This window comes from Barbus barbus, assembly GCF_936440315.1.
Source record: "Barbus barbus genome assembly, chromosome: 43".
Taxonomy (NCBI): domain Eukaryota; kingdom Metazoa; phylum Chordata; class Actinopteri; order Cypriniformes; family Cyprinidae; genus Barbus; species Barbus barbus.
In genome coordinates this window covers 9,716,060-9,734,923 of record NC_136721.1, presented here as the reverse complement: position 1 = coordinate 9,734,923, position 18,864 = coordinate 9,716,060, and the positions used below count along the sequence as shown (strand labels likewise).

The following is an 18,864-nucleotide window of genomic DNA, read 5'->3' as shown; positions in this document are numbered from 1 at the left end:
TGTGATGTAAAGAGCACTGCTAAGCAGAGCTGGGCAGTAATGATTACATGTAATCTGGATTACGTAATCAGATTCCAAAAATTAAGTAATTCGATTAAATTACATTTTAAAACAATCAGACAGCAGTTACTTTGTTATTGATTACACGATCACATATTATTCACACGTAATTTATTGATTCTCCCTAATTCTTCTTTTTCATCTTTTAAATTTCCCTTTGTAAAATAGCTACCGCTTATATACACTCAGAAAGTCTTCAGTTTTGTGGACATTCACCCAAAGACCAGTCATTAGTCAGGTGTGTCTACACAGCATTTGGATTTACAAAAATAATTTCAGGTTTAAAGTGTTTGAACATTGCTTCAACTATGAACACATTAATTTTTATTTGAATGATCACTCGGGTGGTTATTTAATGTATTACTAAAGCACTGAAAGGCTTCTGTCTTTCAAACACAATAAATGCTTAAATTTATATTATTTCTTATATACATGTAATGCAGGAATTCCCAAACTTTGTCATCTAAACATCTTGCACCTAATATATTTACCTGAAGTACCTTGAGATTTTAAAAGAAATATTTTAATAATTAAGCATCACATTTGCATGTTCATGGTTCTCTGTTGGTTAATGTTCACATGACATGCAGGTGAACAAATAAATTGTTTTATTTTTTAGTAAGTGTTTTATTTTGATTTATGTTATTCTAAATGACTTATTTTAATTTTACATGTTTATAATTTAATTATTAGCTTTTCATTAAATTCACGAACCCCCTGCAGTTTCTTTATGAACCCCAGTTTGGGAAACCTTGATGTAATATAATGTTTAATGCACTTTTCAATGTTTAATTAATTTTCTTACTCTTTGTATTTTTATATCAATATGGTACAAGATTATCCTATTTAAATCAATGTGATAAATGACTTGGGTCAAAAGTATTCTAAAAGTAGTCCACCAGGCCATCCAAGATGTAGATAAATTGGTTTCTGAATCGGAACAGATTTGGAGAAATTTAGCATTACTTCACTTGCTCACCAATGGATCCTGCAGTGAATGGGTGCCGTCAGAATGAAAAATCAATAATCAAATAATCAACAAGTAATCCACACAAATCCAGTCCATAAATAAACATTTTACAAAGTCATGTGGATTATTTGTGGATTGTGATGTTTTATCAGCTGTTTGGATTCTGACAGCACCATTCACTGCAGGATCCATTGGTGAGCAAGCGATATAATGCTAAATTTCTCCAAATCTGTTCTGATGATGAAACCAATTTATCTACATCTTGGATGGCCTGGTGGAGACACATTGGCAAGGCTTTTTTCAGCATTCAAGTGCAGGGACTGCGCTTAACTCAGTAGTAGAGCTTCGTAGATTACTTAGAAATTGTAGTTAGTAATTCCAACATGACATGACAAAAATTGTAGTTAGTAACATAATCCATTACATGGCACAGATCATTTTAGGTAATGTAATCAGACTACTTTTAGAATACTTTTGATTTAGAATACTCATTTTTCATTTTTGGGTGAACTATTCCATTAAACACAAAATAGTCTAAAGTCACATACAAGTAGCTTTCAGTGGCAAGAGTTTGCACGTTAAATTCAGTTTAGAAGCTTAATCGATGATAAGGACACTGCTGTGAATTTCTAAAGTGGCCCAAGCTGATGAAGCTAGCTAGTTAAGAAGCCTAATGGACCAGCATCTAAAACAAAAAAATTGCTGACCAGTCATTGTGGTCTTTTTAGCAGATCAGGGCTCAGTTCATGATTAGTCTAATTGCTTTTCTTTTAGAACACAGTTTTGTAACATGACAATGAGATTTCTCAGCAGGAGCTGTCATTACATCTCTTCCTCTTTCACAAACTGATTTTGATTTGTTGCTGTCTTTAGCCTAACTGCCTCCAGCAGAAATGAGCTTCAATCTTAATAGGGCCATGTGAAACTGAGGTGTAGAGGGAATAAAACTTAATTAGTTCACAATCACACACACACACAGTGTTTATATATACTTGTGAACATACAGGCATAATGGTGCAGGTTGAGTTTATAATGTTAAAATGCAATATGAAACAAATGATAACAATTCTATCACTACGAAATCAAGTTCTTGTCTCAGGTTATAAGCGGCGCAGTTGTGTAACTGTTTTCTATTTTCACTATGAGAGGATCTCAATCTTCCAGCTATGCATTTATTTTTCATCAGACGAGCACGACTCCTGTAGGGCATGATGGAGAGATGGACAGACAGAGAAAGGAAGAGGACGAATGAGCGGTGATGTGGAAGAGACTCGTGCTGACCAGCAGTCAAGCAATGAATAAAGTGTCAAGTGCACTAAAAGTGAGGATGAACTCAGGTTGAATACCAGCGGCTCAGTGAACACACTTGAAGTAGAGAACTGACTAAAGCAGAAAAAAAGGGTACCATTTTCTAAGAAGCTTGTATGTTTTTGAAAATAATACATTTATATTGCAGCCTAATATTTAGCTATTCCTGGTTATATCTTTAATAAGTATAAATTAGATTAGTTTAATGCATAGTTCAGCCAGGAATCTCTACACAAGCTCTAATTGGTTCATTCAATTGTATGTTCCCAGCCAATCGGATTCACATACTCATTACCATTTACCTATATAACCAGGACGTATTCAAAAAATGGCATATTAGCCCACTGCCTCCCCAGCACCACCTGCCTAGATCTGCTACGGGGATCTTCCTCTCTCTGGCAGCAGCAGCAGCATGTTTACTGACAAACGACACAATATCGCGCTCATTATCAAAGGCGATTCATCTGCGATAATGAACGTGATATTGCGTAGCTTGTCGTGATCTACGCCTCTGTGCATTAAATACTGCTCCATTTGAAAGCAGGTGATGGAGGTTTACCGCTAATCACGGAAGCGGCTTTACTGACGAGATGCGCATAATCATCGCATTCCATATATCGCCCAACCCTACGATGTTTCCTTTAAATTTTATGATCTGAAGCAAGTCTCCTTGCTCTGCAGCAGCGTAGCAGATCTGATCCGGCAACACCAAACCTAGGCACATTCTATTTACATTAATAAAGATTTTGCAATCCTTTCCGAGAGTTGTCATGACTGCAATTAAATAAATTGCACAACCAACTTTCAAAAATATACCTTGTGACATTATATAATATGCCATAGAAAAGTATAAGGAATAGTTTACTCAAATATGAAAATTCAAACCTGTTTGGGTTGATGGTAGCTGTGGAAAAAAATACTATGGAAGTCAATGGCTATCGTCAACTCTTTGGTTACCAAGACTGTTCAAACTATCTTCTTTTGTGCTCAACAGAAGAAAATAATTAATACAGATGATGAACATACAGGGTGAGTAAATGATAACTATATTACTGTACGTGTAATTTCTTTCTTTTATTTGGTAAAGAATCACTTTAGCTTAGTATTTTAAAGAAGTTTAAGGAATTACACTGTGTATTGATTATATTATTAATAGATCTTTAATATATTCTTATAAATAATAAATAATCTTTATGATGCATTAGAGAGATATAGCCTAGATAAGTAATAAATATGTAGAAAAAGGAAATATTTTAGGGGGGAAAACACAAAATAGTACAGTTATAAATATTATATTAAATGTAAATTATATTTTTAGATTAATATAACAAATATATATTTTTATTATTATTTTGTGATTTATTTTCCAGAATTGTCCTAAGAATATTTCTATTTCACTATTTTTTATTATTGTTAAATAAAAACCATATTATAAATAAAAAGACAGTAAGAATATAAAAATAGCAAAGAAACAACGAATCTGCATTACTAAAAACAGCATTCTCAAATGTATGCCGTCTAAAAACAACACCCTCAAAATCAAGAGGAACATGCTACATTGTCTATTCCTCATGGCTAGGGTGAGGAAGCTGTTCCCGGATTGGATTTGCAGAGAAAGCAGGGAAAATCAGAGGGTGTGACAAGCTTTACGGTGAGTAACGGATTATACTTTCAGCACTGCAAACTGAGCTGAATGACACCCAAAGAAACACCAGCAGCACTGAGCCACTTAGTCAAACTGTCAGTTTATGTAATACTTCTTTAATCCCTTGAAAATGACTTGGATTGAATGCTTCCTAACCTCCTCTTGTGCAATCAGAGCGAAGCCACGCCGTAGAAACATCACAGTGCTTTACACGGACAATCACAATCTGAATGTACCACCTGACGCATTGATTCTATTCATCAGTGCAAAACAAGAGTTTGCTCCCTCGCAAGAATACGAGAAATACTCCTTTTCTGCATTATGTTCATCTAGCTAATAAGAACTACTACGAAACACCATACGGAAACTTCATTTTATGCATTTCAGCTACAAGCATCAAGAACAGCTACAAAATCATGGAGATTTTAAATTAAAGTCAATGGGGAGCTGAACTCACCAGAGTCTCCGAGGCATTTTGAAGGCAACGTGCAGGTCTCTTCTAGTTAATGAGTCTCCAGTTTTCACAAACAGTTGAAATAATAGTCAGAACGAGAAGCACACACTGGCTACTGATTGCACAACCGTACTCTTAGGGTTTAGATGCTCCGCAAGTACAAAGCATTACACTTTATCATGAGCAAGAGAGAGAGAAAGAGAGAATGAAATAGAGGTGGGGAGGGGGGTTTTAAATCCTCCCAGACACCCTAGTAGCCCTGTCTGCTTTGTTCACTCATTTTGATTATGCGCCACACACACACACACAGATATGTCAGCAGGTTTGGGGAAGAAGCAATAAAAGGACTGATGCAACATACATTACACAAACCACTGTGAGCTTCTGAATAAGTCATGGGCATCAAAGGTTGAATACTTTAATATTTAATATGCGACTCGAGACAATAAATCATGAGCAAAACTAACTTCACAATAAACAACACAATAAACACACATTGCTACACCATAACCTTCTATCAGAGAACAGATCTGGCATGTCTGTCATGCCCGTGTCAAATACACTTATGGGTGTCTGTATTAATATAACGTGATTGACAGGCATGTCAACGCAAAAGGTTCAAAAATAGGAAAAGAGAAAGCATTTCAACATTGAAAAAATGAAACAGTTTATCTTTGTCTTATATAATGTAATTAACCACAGTAAAAAAGTAAGAATTGCCTACCGTTATGATTCATAATTTATACATAATTGAAAATAAATAAATAAATAAATAAATAAAAGGAAATATTTTGGGGACAACACTGGAAAAAACACAAAATAATAAAAACAATAGATAGAATTATTATTATTATTATTATTATTATTACTATTATTGTTGTAAATAAATTAAAACATACAAAGGAGTAAACAAATAAAAAACAAATTGCTCATTAAAAATTGTATTCTCAAAACGCATGCCATCAGAACAATACAACATGAGTCATGACTGACAGACCTGTCAGCATGGAGGTTCAAAAATAACACATATGCCTTGAAGACATGCTTAAGGGGGTAAAAGCAACACTCTAATGATATTGACACGGCATGTGACCTTCACATGTTGCCACACGTTACAATTCACTTGTCCAAGTTGCTGCAAATTGAAGCAAATGTGGAAAACGGCTTGTAAATAACTAGCTGATATCACACTATATTTAAGACCCATTAAACAACGCCTCAGCAAACAAGTCCTGTTTGTGTCTGTTTACTCATGGCTGTGGTGTTTTGTGTCAGTTTTTCAACAGAATGCAATACATACTGGTTTTCTTGTTAACTTAGCGTGCTTTAATGACACTTGCATACATGCAAACAGAAACAGGCTAATGCATGTGGTCTGCGTTGCATAAGCACAAAGTTCCCCTGTCTTGCCAGGTTTGATGTGTGAAACATATGTGCGTGTTTGCAAAGGCGCGCGCTCATCCACACCCTTCTAAGCAGGGCTGAACAGTGGGTGATTGGTTAGATGTGGAGATCCCACCTGCTACCCCTCCACCTGGTTGCTAGCATGATCCATCACATTAGATTGTAAACAAAAATGTCTGAACTGGGTCTCAAAGTCATCAGCTTCGCTGAAAAACCAGAATATGACAGAAAACCATCTCATATTTTCAGTAGTGGGATTCTCGTGTGCAAGGCCTCTTAACTAGCTTCCTAAAAGACTTCTGCAAATCAACCACTTTCACTGGAAACACGGTTACCAGGTTTTCACAACAAAATCCACCCAATTGCTACTCAAAACTAGCCCAATCGCGGTTTGAGAGAGGGGTGGTGCCCACTGTAAAAATTGCATTCTACGGGGTAAAATACAGTTTCCCTCGTAAAATTCACATTCCAGGGGCTAAATATCATGTAATTGGGTTCGCTTCAACCCGCAGCAACAGTGTTAAAGGAACACTCCACTTTTTTTGAGAATAGGCTCATTTTCCAACTCCCCAAGAGTTAAACAGTTGAGTTTTACCATTTTCGAATCCATTCAGCTGATCTCCGGGTCTGGCGGTAGCACTTTTAGCTTAGCTTAGCATAGATCATTGAATCGGATTAGACCGTTAGCATCACACTCAAAAATTACCATGCGTGCAGCATTCAGCTCTCCAACAGTTGTTGCAAATAAATATTTCTTCTTATTGTTATTATTTTATTCAAATACTGTTTAATTGTGTCTTCTTTACTATTAAAGTTCCCTTCACTAATGGACTTCTGGAAGGGCCCTTCGTGAAGGGATTAAGTTGTTCACTTCACCTACAAATGGCGCCCCCTTCCCGAAGTGCCCTTCATGGGCGCAAAAAAGCCATTTGGACCGCTAAATGCAATGCTAAATTACATTTAGCTTACATTTGTAAGTCGCTTTGGATAAAATTTCACATTAATTCAAGTGGTACTTGCCATTTCTTTGTAATTATTTGTGAAATTCACTAGCAATTTCAATTTGTGAAAATTATTATTATTTTTAAGTGTAAATCTGTAGCAGTGTTGCCAAGTCTGCGACTTTCCTGCATCATTGGGCTAATTTTATACTGTAGACATAAGTTGTGTTTTAAGTGCATGGATTGAAGCAAAACCTGGAGGTGGAACCCATGTCTAAATTCATATCATTTTGGTTTAACTTCTGTGTAATGTCTTTATGTAATTTCAGTGCGTATCTCCATTAATGAGAGTGGAATATTTCATGTAAATGTATATGATGAAATGAAAACAGTTTAATATCATCGTTTACTTCATTACTTTTCTCTCTCTAGGAAAAAAATCCATACACATGGGTCAGAGTTTGCGTGCAGGTGCGCAAATTTTCCCCGTCAAATTTGTTTTTTATAAATCCCACCTTTTGTGTAGGAAGAGGCATACGCCTCTTTCAGGGCAGGTTTTGTGCGTACACAACTGTTATAAATGAGGCCCGTGATTCTTTCAATGATCATAATCGCTAATTATATACTCATGAAAGAAAGAATCAAACCAAAATGTTCAGTCTTGTTTACAATTCGTAGCAACAGATAGTAGAACATGCTAAAATTACATCATGAAGTTGTAACAATTTGTCATTCTTCATTATATTTTAAAAACGACTCCTTTAGGGTTTCCTAATTCAGATAAATTACAGGTCCTTTTCAAAAAATTAGCATATTGTGATAAAGTTCATTATTTTCTGTAATGTACTGATAAACATTAGACTTTCATATATTTTAGATTCATTACAACACAACTGAAGTAGTTCACGCCTTTTATTGTTTTAATATTGATGATTTTGGCATACAGCTCATGAAAACCCAAAATTCCTATCTCAAAAAATTAGCATATCATGAAAAGGTTCTCTAAACGAGCTATTAACCTAATCATCTGAATCAACTAATTAACTCTAAACACCTGCAAAAGATTCCTGAGGCTTTTAAAAACTCCCAGCCTGGTTCATTACTCAAAAGCGCAATCATGGGTAAGACTGCCGACCTGACTGCTGTCCAGAAGGCCATCATTGACACCCTCAAGCAAGAGGGTAAGACACAGAAAGACATTTCTGAACGAATAGGCTGTTCCCAGAGTGCTGTATCAAGGCACCTCAGTGGGAAGTCTGTGGGAAGGAAAAAGTGTGGCAGAAAACGCAGCACAACGAGAAGAGGTGACCGGACCCTGAGGAAGATTGTGGAGAAGGACCGATTCCAGACCTTGGGGGACCTGCGGAAGCAGTGGACTGAGTCTGGAGTAGAAACATCCAGAGCCACCGTGTACAGGCGTGTGCAGGAAATGGGCTACAGGTGCCGCATTCCCCAGGTCAAGCCACTTTTGAACCAGAAACAGCGGCAGAAGCGCCTGACCTGGGCTACAGAGAAGCAGCACTGGACTGTTGCTCAGTGGTCCAAAGTACTTTTTTCGGATGAAAGCAAATTTTGCATGTCATTCGGAAATCAAGGTGCCAGAGTCTGGAGTAAGACTGGGGAGAGGGAAATGCCAAAATGCCTGAAGTCCAGTGTCAAGTACCCACAGTCAGTGATGGTCTGGGGTGCCATGTCAGCTGCTGGTGTTGGTCCACTGTGTTTTATCAAGGGCAGGGTCAATGCAGCTAGCTATCAGGAGATTTTGGAGCACTTCATGCTTCCATCTGCTGAAAAGCTTTATGGAGATGAAGATTTCATTTTTCAGCACGACCTGGCACCTGCTCACAGTGCCAAAACCACTGGTAAATGGTTTACTGACCATGGTATTACTGTGCTCAATTGGCCTGCCAACTCTCCTGACCTGAACCCCATAGAGAATCTGTGGGATATTGTGAAGAGAAAGTTGAGAGACGCAAGACCCAACACTCTGGATGAGCTTAAGGCCGCTATCGAAGCATCCTGGGCCTCCATAACACCTCAGCAGTGCCACAGGCTCAGGCCCGTCGCGACAAGGCAGGCAAACCAAGCAATTGCTTGGGGCCCCGAGCTGGCCTGGGGCCCCAAGACAACGACTAGTTAAGAATAAAATGCAGCGACAAACTGTGTGAGCGCCCCATTGATAGTGAATGCAGTAAAGTGCAATGACACTGTTATCGGGATCCCCCTCAAGGGGGCCCCCCTCGCTGACAGCAGCCAGCCAACCACGCGATCTCTGCTGCCGGCAAAATACAAAACTTCCTCGGCAGTCATGAAGCGGAATTATGCTTCAGGAAGCCAAAAAAGAAAGAAGAGAAAGGAAGAGGAGGATAAGAAAAAACAAGACAGTGGTAAGTGATAAATTACACACATAAAATAGCTCTACTTGTCTTGTACAAATGGTCCAATTTTGCAGCAGGTAGGCTAGCAGAAATATTTTTATGTATGTTAGCTAAGCTACCTGACAGCAAATGCTGCTTGTAACGAACAGTTAGAGCAACTTTTTTTTTGAACGGACGGAATATGGTTACATACTGTAATATGTTTTTTAACGGGATAAGGAAGACGCAGATCTGTTCCAGAATCGCTGTTTATCATATTTAATGACATGACATTGCTATAGCTTTGTAATAGGTTTTGATGAAAGTGGCATAGCATGCTATACTAACTATTCCACTGTGATAATCTATTTAGGAAAACCACACAATAAATTCTGTGCATCAAACATTAGCTTGGGATGTTTTTAAGCATTGGTAGTCGACTCACAGCACTACTAATAATTAGTAAACATTTAATTATAATTTCATTGTTTGTTAACAGTAAAAAGTTTATTTATATAGCACATTTCATACACAATGGCAATTCAAAGTGCTTTACATAGAATAAATTAAAATAATAAAAAGAAATAAGAATAATTAAAACAGTTTAGAAAAATAAAATAAAATACAGTACAGTCGGACGAACAGCTGCACAGTGCTCATTCAGTAAATGCATAGCTAAAGACTAAAGATTAATTAACTGTCAATTTACCTTCTATTAATGATTGTTATTATTATAAAGTGTTACCATCTTTTCTTTCTCCCTCAAGGTGCTTTGCTTAAATTTCTCAGCCCTCAGGCTCTTCCTAAGGATACCTCCACTGATGAAGGTAGAGTGAATTTCTCTCACTGACCTGAGCTGAGCTGTTAAAAGTGACCTCTTTCAATATGCTAACAGTGAAATGGTAATTTCAGATTTTTTTTAATTATTATTTTCCCAGCTACACCATCAACTTCATCCTCAACATCAACAGATGCATCACTTCTCAGTGCTGGAGCTACTGGATTTGTACAGTAATTTAAGCATTGCTTTGCGTCTACTCCTGACTCTCCCTGTGTCAGTGGCCTCTGGTGAGAGGAGCTTTTCAGCTTTGAAGCTGATAAAAAATTACATGAGGTCCACCATGGGCCAAGAAAGGCTCACAGGACTGGCACTTATGTCAATTGAGCGGGATGTTCGCCAGTCTTTGGACATGGAGGACATTGTGATTGCCTTTGCAGAAAACAAGGCTCGCAAACAGCAATTTTAGATAATTTTCACATGTTTGAGAGAACTGAAAAATGTTAATGTGAGTATGTGTGTGTGTGTGTTTTTAAGTATGTTGGATTTAGTTATTGTGCACTTTTTTTAATGTATATTTGATTTTATGGTACAGTGGTGTTTTTTGCAAATGTTCAATTGTTGAAAATGTTCAAATTTTATGCACTTTATATGCAACAGCAGTATTTGCACTCTAAACATTTTTTTATTTATGCACAGTATATGCAACAGCAGTATTTGCACTGTAAACCTTTTTTATTTATATAAAGTGTGAGTGAATTTAAACTGTATGGCTATGCTGCGGTTCCTTTGCGTGCATGCGTGCGGGGGGGCCTCCATGTCCATTTTGCTTGGGGCCCCCAAATTCCTTCAAACGGCCCTGCACAGGCTGATTGCCTCCATGCCACGCCACATTGAAGCAGTCAATTCTGCAAAAGGATTCCCGACCAAGTATTGAGTGCATAACTGAACATAATTATTTGAAGGTTGACTTTTTTTGTATTAAAAACACTTTTCTTTTATTGGTCGGATGAAATATGCAAATTTTTTGAGATAGGAATTTTGGGTTTTCATGAGCTGTATGCCAAAATCATCAATATTAAAACAATAAAAGGCTTGAACTACTTCAGTTGTGTTGTAATGAATCTAAAATATATGAAAGTCTAATGTTTATCATTACATTACAGAAAATAATGAACTTTATCACAATATGCAATTTTTTTGAAAAGGACCTGTATATAATACCAGATGGTCTAGATATACATGGTCTACAGACATAAAGGACCTTAGTTTTCACCTTGCCAGTGGGATTTCTAAAAATAGATATGTCGTCTACACCATCCTTCAAACACTTATGAACACAATGGAAATACTAATGACCCTCGCCTTTCATCAATTCACCTCAAAGCAAACCATGAATTGGCCCTGTAAAGGCCAATATCAGGCAGAACCGGATCATTTCTGTGTGTATGATCTGCTGTCACGACCCTATTCAGGGTTATGCAGTGATACACGCGGACAGAGCGATGCTCCTTTCCACTCTGATGCTCCGAGCACTTTACCAAACCACTTCATCAGAGCCTTTCAGGATCTTCAAGCCCTGTTTGTTTGTTTGTGTATGTATGTGTGTGAGAATAATGCTGGAGATGCATGTGCACCCATGAATAATAAGCTAAACCCTGTGAATGAGCGGGTGGATGGCAAGAAGGGGGAGGACGAATCTGAACTATTTGGCAAAATGGGAAAGATTAACCCTTTAATGCTGTTACCAATGAAGAGCATATCTCTTTAGCATATCTCTTACTGTTGCAAATGGACCCTACATGACAAAAAACTATTTAAGTGTGGGAGATGAGAAGGAAAATATCCTTTGCCAATGGATGGATGAAAACTGAATTCTAACATCTGTTAGAATGAAAATCAGATTAATATGAATTACAAAAAGTGAATATTTGTTCTAAAAATGATTATACTTACTGGTTGTGATGCATCTTAAAATATGAAATTGGGCCACAATTTGATAGAGTCTGATTAGATCAAAGGTTCTGCACCTTTTTGTCATTCATAATAACTATAATATACTATTAACAGAAATTAGGAACATTAATACAGGTGAATTAACTATCCACAATTTAGTTTATGATCCAAAAAGTTTGAAGAGCTGCATGTTCTTCAATTAAAACAACAAAAATTGAGGGGACAAATATGATTTCAGTTTTTATCTTGATTTATACATATACATATACAGTGCCCTCCAAAAGTACTGGAACAGTAAAGTCAAAATTGCTCTGTTGGCTGTGGAGTCAAGACATTTACAAATATGATTAAAAGATGAATATGAGACAAAACTACAGAATGTCACATTTTATTATTTGGGTGATTCAACACATAAATGTTTTACCAGCTAAAAAGTTCAGCACTTTTAGAGTTTCATCCCTCTATCTGATGTGAGCATAAGTATTGGAACAGTTGCCTCACAGGTCTTTCTAAGTGATCAGCTGTGTCCTGTTGCATTAATTCTTCAGATATTAAAAGCAGGGAATGTGTCGTATCAGTTATATCCATTACTTCTGCATTCTGAATCTTGCATTCGATGATGACACACACAAACCAGGATGAAGATGAGGGAGCTGACTTTGAGAGAAAAGCAAGCAATTTGGATGCTAAAAGAAAAGAGGAAGTCAATTAGAGCTCCAGCAAAAACAAAGGGCATGGAGAAATCAAGAGTTTGGAAACCACCAGCGACACCAGCAACCAACAACGACCTAATCGGCTGAGAAAACAACAGTAGTTTATGACAGACAAATCATAAAAGCTATGAAAATTAACCTAAAAACGTGTCTGTAAAATCACCAACAACTTCCAGAAAGCTGGGGTGATGCTCTGACAATCGACTGTCCTCAGGAGACTTTGACACAGAATTACAGATGCTACACAGCAAGATGCAAACCTCTGACCAGCACCAAAAATAGAAAGGCAAGATTAGAGTTTGCAAAAAAGCACAAAGGTGATCCAGAAGAGTTTTGGAACTGTGTTTATGGACCGATGAGACAAAGATGAACCTTTATCTAAGTGATGGGAAAGCAAAAATGTGGAGAAAAAAGGGAACTGTAAATTATCCCAAGCATACAGCCTCATGTAAAGCATGGTGGAGGTGGAGTCATGGCATGGGCATGTATGGCTGTCTCTGGAACAGGCCCTCTCAACTTTACCGATGACTTAATGTATGATGACAGTAGCAGAATGAATCTGGAAGGGTACAAAACCATCTTGCCAATCTACCAATATTCAAGAAATGCCACCAGATTCATTGGAAAGTGCTTCATATTGCATCAGGACAATGACCCAAAACACCCAGCCAGTTCAGTCAAGGAATTTAAGGGCAAAGAAATAGAAAGTCTTAGATTGCCCAAGTCAATCTCCAGATTTAAATTCGATTGAACATGAATTTCACCAGCTGGAGAGGAGAGTAAATGCAGAAACTCCCCAAAACAAGCAACAATTGGAATTGGCTGCATTAAAGGCTGGGAAAAGTATTTCAAAGGATGAGACCAAGAGTCTGGTGATGTCTATGGGTCACAGACTCACTGCTGTGATTGTGTGCAAGGGATCTGCAACTAAATAATAGCTTTTAATCTTTTATATCTGCCTTATGTTCAGCTGTCCCAATACTTATGCTCACATCAATGAGTGGGATGAACTCTAAAAGTGCTGTTCTTTTTATTTGGTAAAACATGTATGTGTTGAAACGGCTAATAATAAAATGTGACATTCTGTAGTTTTGTCTCATATTCATCTTTTAAAAATATTTGCAAATGTCTTGACTCCACAGCCAACAGAGCAATTTTGTCTTTACTGTTCCAATACTTATGGAGGGCACTGTATATTATATATTAGCATTTATAAGTAACTTAGAATGTTTTAAAATATTATTAATACTATAAATATTAATTACATTAATAATATATAAAATTTTATATAATTACAGTCATCTTGCCCCAAAAATATACTAGTCTATACTACTAATAATAATATTATATTATATTTTCTTTAAATCAAGGCAATCACAGTCCTAACAGTTCAAATTGACTAATAAATTGGATCTTTTTAATGAACAACTGAAAAGACTCATGAATCAGTCTAACGAGCCTGTTAATAATTAACATCTGATTCACTCACTGAGCCACAAGGCATTACTTTTGATTATATTTTGGATTCAAAAAGATCCAATAACTAGTATTTTATAATGGTGGTCCTCATTATAAAGTTTTTAACATATACATTCACATAAGAATCTAAAAAGAGGCCAAAAAAAAGCTTAGTGTATGCTTACTGACAGACAAAATGCTAAAAACCACATACAGATGATACTTTTCGCACAGGAACTAAGCATTTTGGTCACGCAAACCTATACACCCGGCACTGCCTGAGTAAGCAACAGGCCTTTCATTTACCTCTTTTCATGAAACGCATAGATTAGAGGATACAGACTGTTAGGTTTTGTGGGAGATGGAGTGGAGAGAGGGGGTCAGCGGTGCAGAGAGTACTCACCGGGCTCGAAGGGCACTAATGGTAGACTTGTCAACCCTGCATTTGAAGAGAAAAGACAAGAAAGCATTTAGGACCAAGGAACGTAGATGGAATATAGATGGCTGTAATTTGCTCCGTTCAACCCGTCAGCTGAACTGGCGGGACCAAAGGGGGTTAAAAAAGGACATTTCTGTAATGTATCATCCCTGTATGATTTTGTTGTCGACACGGGTAGGTGAGCTTAATGCCCAATTAATGTTGACAACTTGACATGCGAAAGGTCACCCACCAGCCCTGACTACCCACAATATCACATAACAGGGTTGACTCAGGCTGTGTGAAAGGGAGTGGCTGTTTATTTTTATCCAGCTTGTTTTTGATATTTCACACATTTATATGTTACACACAGAGTTTCCTTTTATCAGCAGAGTGAAGTTATAGTCTTATATTAGGACTTTTAATCTTCTTTTGATCTCAGTTTTTGCATGATATGTAGGGTCATGTGATGTTTTGTAGTAGTTAAAAGAATATCATAAGTTCAATACAAGTTAATTTTATATATATATATATATATATATATATATATAACAAATTCACTTAGTTTGAAGAAATCGGTTACTAATTTTTTCTGTGTTAAGTTAGATCCAATTTTACACATTCATTGCCATAACAACGCTTACAATTTTACAGTGCAGTGCACAAGTTAACAGAATAATAAAGTGATTGAGTGATTTATCATTCTACATTTCAACTTTAAATGCTACAACGTTGAAATTATAGTATTTTGAATAGCCTACCTTGTACTGTATATACACATTATTCACAAAAAGAACAAGAAAAATTTAAATAATGCTTGAAAAAGAAAACAAAATAGAAGTGTTGTCCCCAAAGTCACTGCACATCACTTGTCATTCACTGGTTTAACAATATTTTAGTGTGTTGAACCTGGAACATTCCTTTAATAGATGTAACCATTTGTAACCATGAGAGCGGTTATGTGCAGCAGTCCGTGAGGGCACTGCTGTCAACTCCCATTACTGTAAGTAACTGAGGTTATTGTGTCTCGTTTTCTTTATTATTACTGATTCCCTAAAACACACAACAACAGGGAATGGAACAACCTCTTCAGTGAGAGGATCTAGTGAGACAGTTTGTTTGAAAGATGCCACTTGGTTTGATATTTTGCAAAGGAACTCGTACATTATAAAGCAGAACTTAAGTGTCAAGTGTCCAAATATTAGCAGGAGACTGTGTAACCCAATGGACCTTCACAACGCAATGCCCCCAGCGCAGGACCAATGAAGTTCAAATGTACATGCAATATGGGGGAAAAAAAAAAAGAGAGATTTCCAGCTGCTGCACATGCCTTTGAGCAACACACTCAAATGTGGGTTATAAATGGATGTCAAAGTGAAACTTATTACAGATGGAAAACACACAGTTACATGAGCATGGTGTCTTTCTGGTACTGTGCAGCAGAGCAGACAATCCATCATCTCGCTGTCCACCACAGTGAGGGAGCTTTTAGAGCTTAACAATGTAAAAATCAGATTAAATGTAGTGTAAGTGTACCTCACACACAGGTTACTCTGTATGAAATCAGCATCTCTTATGATTTGTTTGTGTGTGTGTGTGACCATCTGTTTGTGCGAGGTGACTGTTGAGGTGTCACTATTAAAAGCATGGTGTGATAGTGACTGGGTGTGGCGGGGAAGTGGGTAATTCTGAGAGAGGAAGGGTGTGGATGTGTGTGTGTGTGTGTGTGTGTACATGATACAGAATTTCCCACAGCAAAAAGCTGACACAGGGCCCTATATGCAATTCTCATTTGTTTGCAAAATTTTGTACAGAATTATTGCAGCATGTAAAATACATGCTTTTACAAGGGAGTGACACAGTGGTAACACTAGCTATGCATCCATCAACCCATTTTTATGCAAATTTTGGATATATGTATATACATATATATATATACATATATATATACATATATATATATATATATATATATATATATATATATACATATATACATATATATGTATATATATATATATATATATATATATATATATATATATATATATATATATATATATATATATATATATATATATATATCCCATATATACTGGAAACGCCAAGATGTGCATACATTCTAAAAATGCTCATAAAAATCGTATGCACTCAACTGAGTCTGATTTGTTTATCTGATAAGTTGACATGATGAAATCCATGAACCATGAACCATGATGGAAACACATTTACCAAATAAATTCCTTTATTCGCAACAACAACAACAACAACAACTCGCATGACTTTGCCTCAACAGATCATGTGACTAAATAACTGGACTAACCAGCAGATCGATGTTATTTTAATCAATCTGAAACGCCTGAGCCAAAGTTTGTCATATAAATGACTTGGTACTAGAATCATCTCCCAGAACTGTCACAATTTCACAAACGATTGCGTTATTAAGCATCAGGCATCTTGACACAAAATAACATCTGGTCCCATCGTTTGGGAAATTTCTTTTTCCAACATTGGGCCTCATGGAATTTAATCATTGTATACAGATCCCACTTTTGATTTTGAAATCTTAACCTTAGCAAAAACCTAAACCTACAATCTAAAAAATGCTGGGTTAAAATATGGACGAACCAAGCAATTGGGTTGTTTAGACCTAGTGGCTGGGTTTAACAAACTGTTGGTTGAAAACCCACGCCTAAATCTTGTGCAATTTCCAGGCAAATTCTGAATGTTGTCACACTCTAGTGAACACATCAAACCACAAAAATGGCCAAATAGCTTTAAAAACAGTTAAAAATAGCCTTGAAAGGAAATGTGTGTTGTCAGGTAGAGATAATGTACAGGAGGCGCGAGAGAGAAAGTAAAACAAGAGTGCTGAAAGCTGTAAAAGCCTCAGTGGAGAGCTGAAACTGTAGCATCATAAATAAAGCATTCACTTTCACTCGCTCTGACCCTTCATATTCACCGTTTCCCTGTGTGGTGACACACACACCATCAAAATAAGATGCATAACAGCATGTAAGGATAAACATACACCTACAAAACACAATCCCACACTCAAACTAGTCAACCGCACACTTACCCAACATGTGTGAGATCAAGGTTTCAAGAAGGATGCGAGAAAGGAAATGTGAAACGTTCTCAAGCAGGACAGTGGTGAGAAATCATGCTAATGTGCCCTGTAATGCATCTGCGATTACGTTTAAATGATTTAACATTACAGAAAATATTCAGCATCTCAGTCAGAGCATCATATAGAAACTTAACTGGTATCTGTATTGCATGTTTTGTCTAAACAATGAAAATCAATGGGGCCCAAGTTTTGGACCCCATTACCTTTCATTATGGACAAAAACAAAGAGCCAACTAAACACATTGCATGAGCAACACTTTCAATTCAAGTCATTAATGATCTTTCAAAGAGCATACAAAAAGAGCTTATAAACAGTAATAGCAATAATAATCTTCTTTTTCATATAGAAAATATATTTGCTACTCACTTAATAAATGTCCCCATCATATTCCACTGTGGCATAATCTAAGCAATTGTCTTGTTGTATACATGTATTTCAAACTAATAGGTCTCTGTAGCAACTTTTGCAAAGTCCTGGTCCGTATGAGTGAGCAAAGAAAAAACACTTGATCTTAAACAATGGGCAAATCCAGATGACTAGATGCCCTCTGAATCATTTGCATACATACTACTATTACGATCAACTGTTACGACACTCCTAACATCTTCTCCCTTAGATGTCACACAGAACTACAAATCAATATTGTGATATTCCTCACTGTAAATCACAACGCATTCAGCTTATAAATCAATGCAAAGCCATCATTGGAGAGTGCAAATGAATGCAGATTAAAAACAGCACATGCAAGCATGCTGACAACCATAAATAAACACCAGCAAGCACATCACAGGGCATCTGGCAGACATTTCCACATAGCTGACAGCTGATGATGTTCCACATGAGCAACGTACCATCCAAATCCACCAAAGGATACGCTCCTCTTCCTCCTCAGCATGGTCCCTGTTTATTCGCGTCTAACTCCAATCCGTTCCCTCCTCACTGTCTCTCTTGTATTTTTGTATTACACTGTCTCTCTGTGCTTGCGTTTCAGTATCTCACAATCACTCTTTCTGTTCCTCACTCTCTCATGTGCATCTCTCTCTCTCTATGAAATGATTTAATTCTCCACCCTCTTTCTCACCCTTTGTGCATGTGTATGTGTGTGACAGTTTGGGGTTCTCGCACCTGCTATGTCACTCCCTCTTACTTCAGCGCACAACTCCTACGTTAAAAGTAGAAGAGAGGGTGGAGGAGGAAGAGTGGAGGGGCTCAATTAAGTATTTAGCTATTCATTTTTAAAATCTCATTCTCTCTAGAGACCCTCTGGGCCT

General features: G+C 37.0%; 1 protein-coding gene across 6 annotated transcripts in view; it reads right to left on the bottom strand.

Moving 5' to 3' along the window:
• The window catches only part of LOC306862757 (rap1 GTPase-activating protein 2-like), a 39,523-nt gene extending 20,917 nt beyond the window's left edge, over window positions 1–18,606 (bottom strand). For 3 of the 6 annotated variants that reach the window (XM_079405729.1, XM_079405734.1, XM_079405730.1), the window contains exons 1-2: window positions 18,445–18,606; window positions 14,448–14,483 (exon numbers count right to left, since the gene is read on the bottom strand). In XM_079405729.1, the coding sequence (XP_079261855.1) occupies window positions 14,448–14,483; window positions 18,445–18,488 (80 nt within the window). In that variant the 5' untranslated portion in view covers window positions 18,489–18,606. Of the gene's footprint in view, window positions 1–14,447; window positions 14,484–17,959; window positions 18,085–18,444 lie in introns of those variants that run through there. The other 3 variants (XM_079405732.1, XM_079405733.1, XM_079405731.1) reach the window with 2 other exon arrangements.
• Window positions 18,607–18,864: the final 258 nt, after the last annotated feature.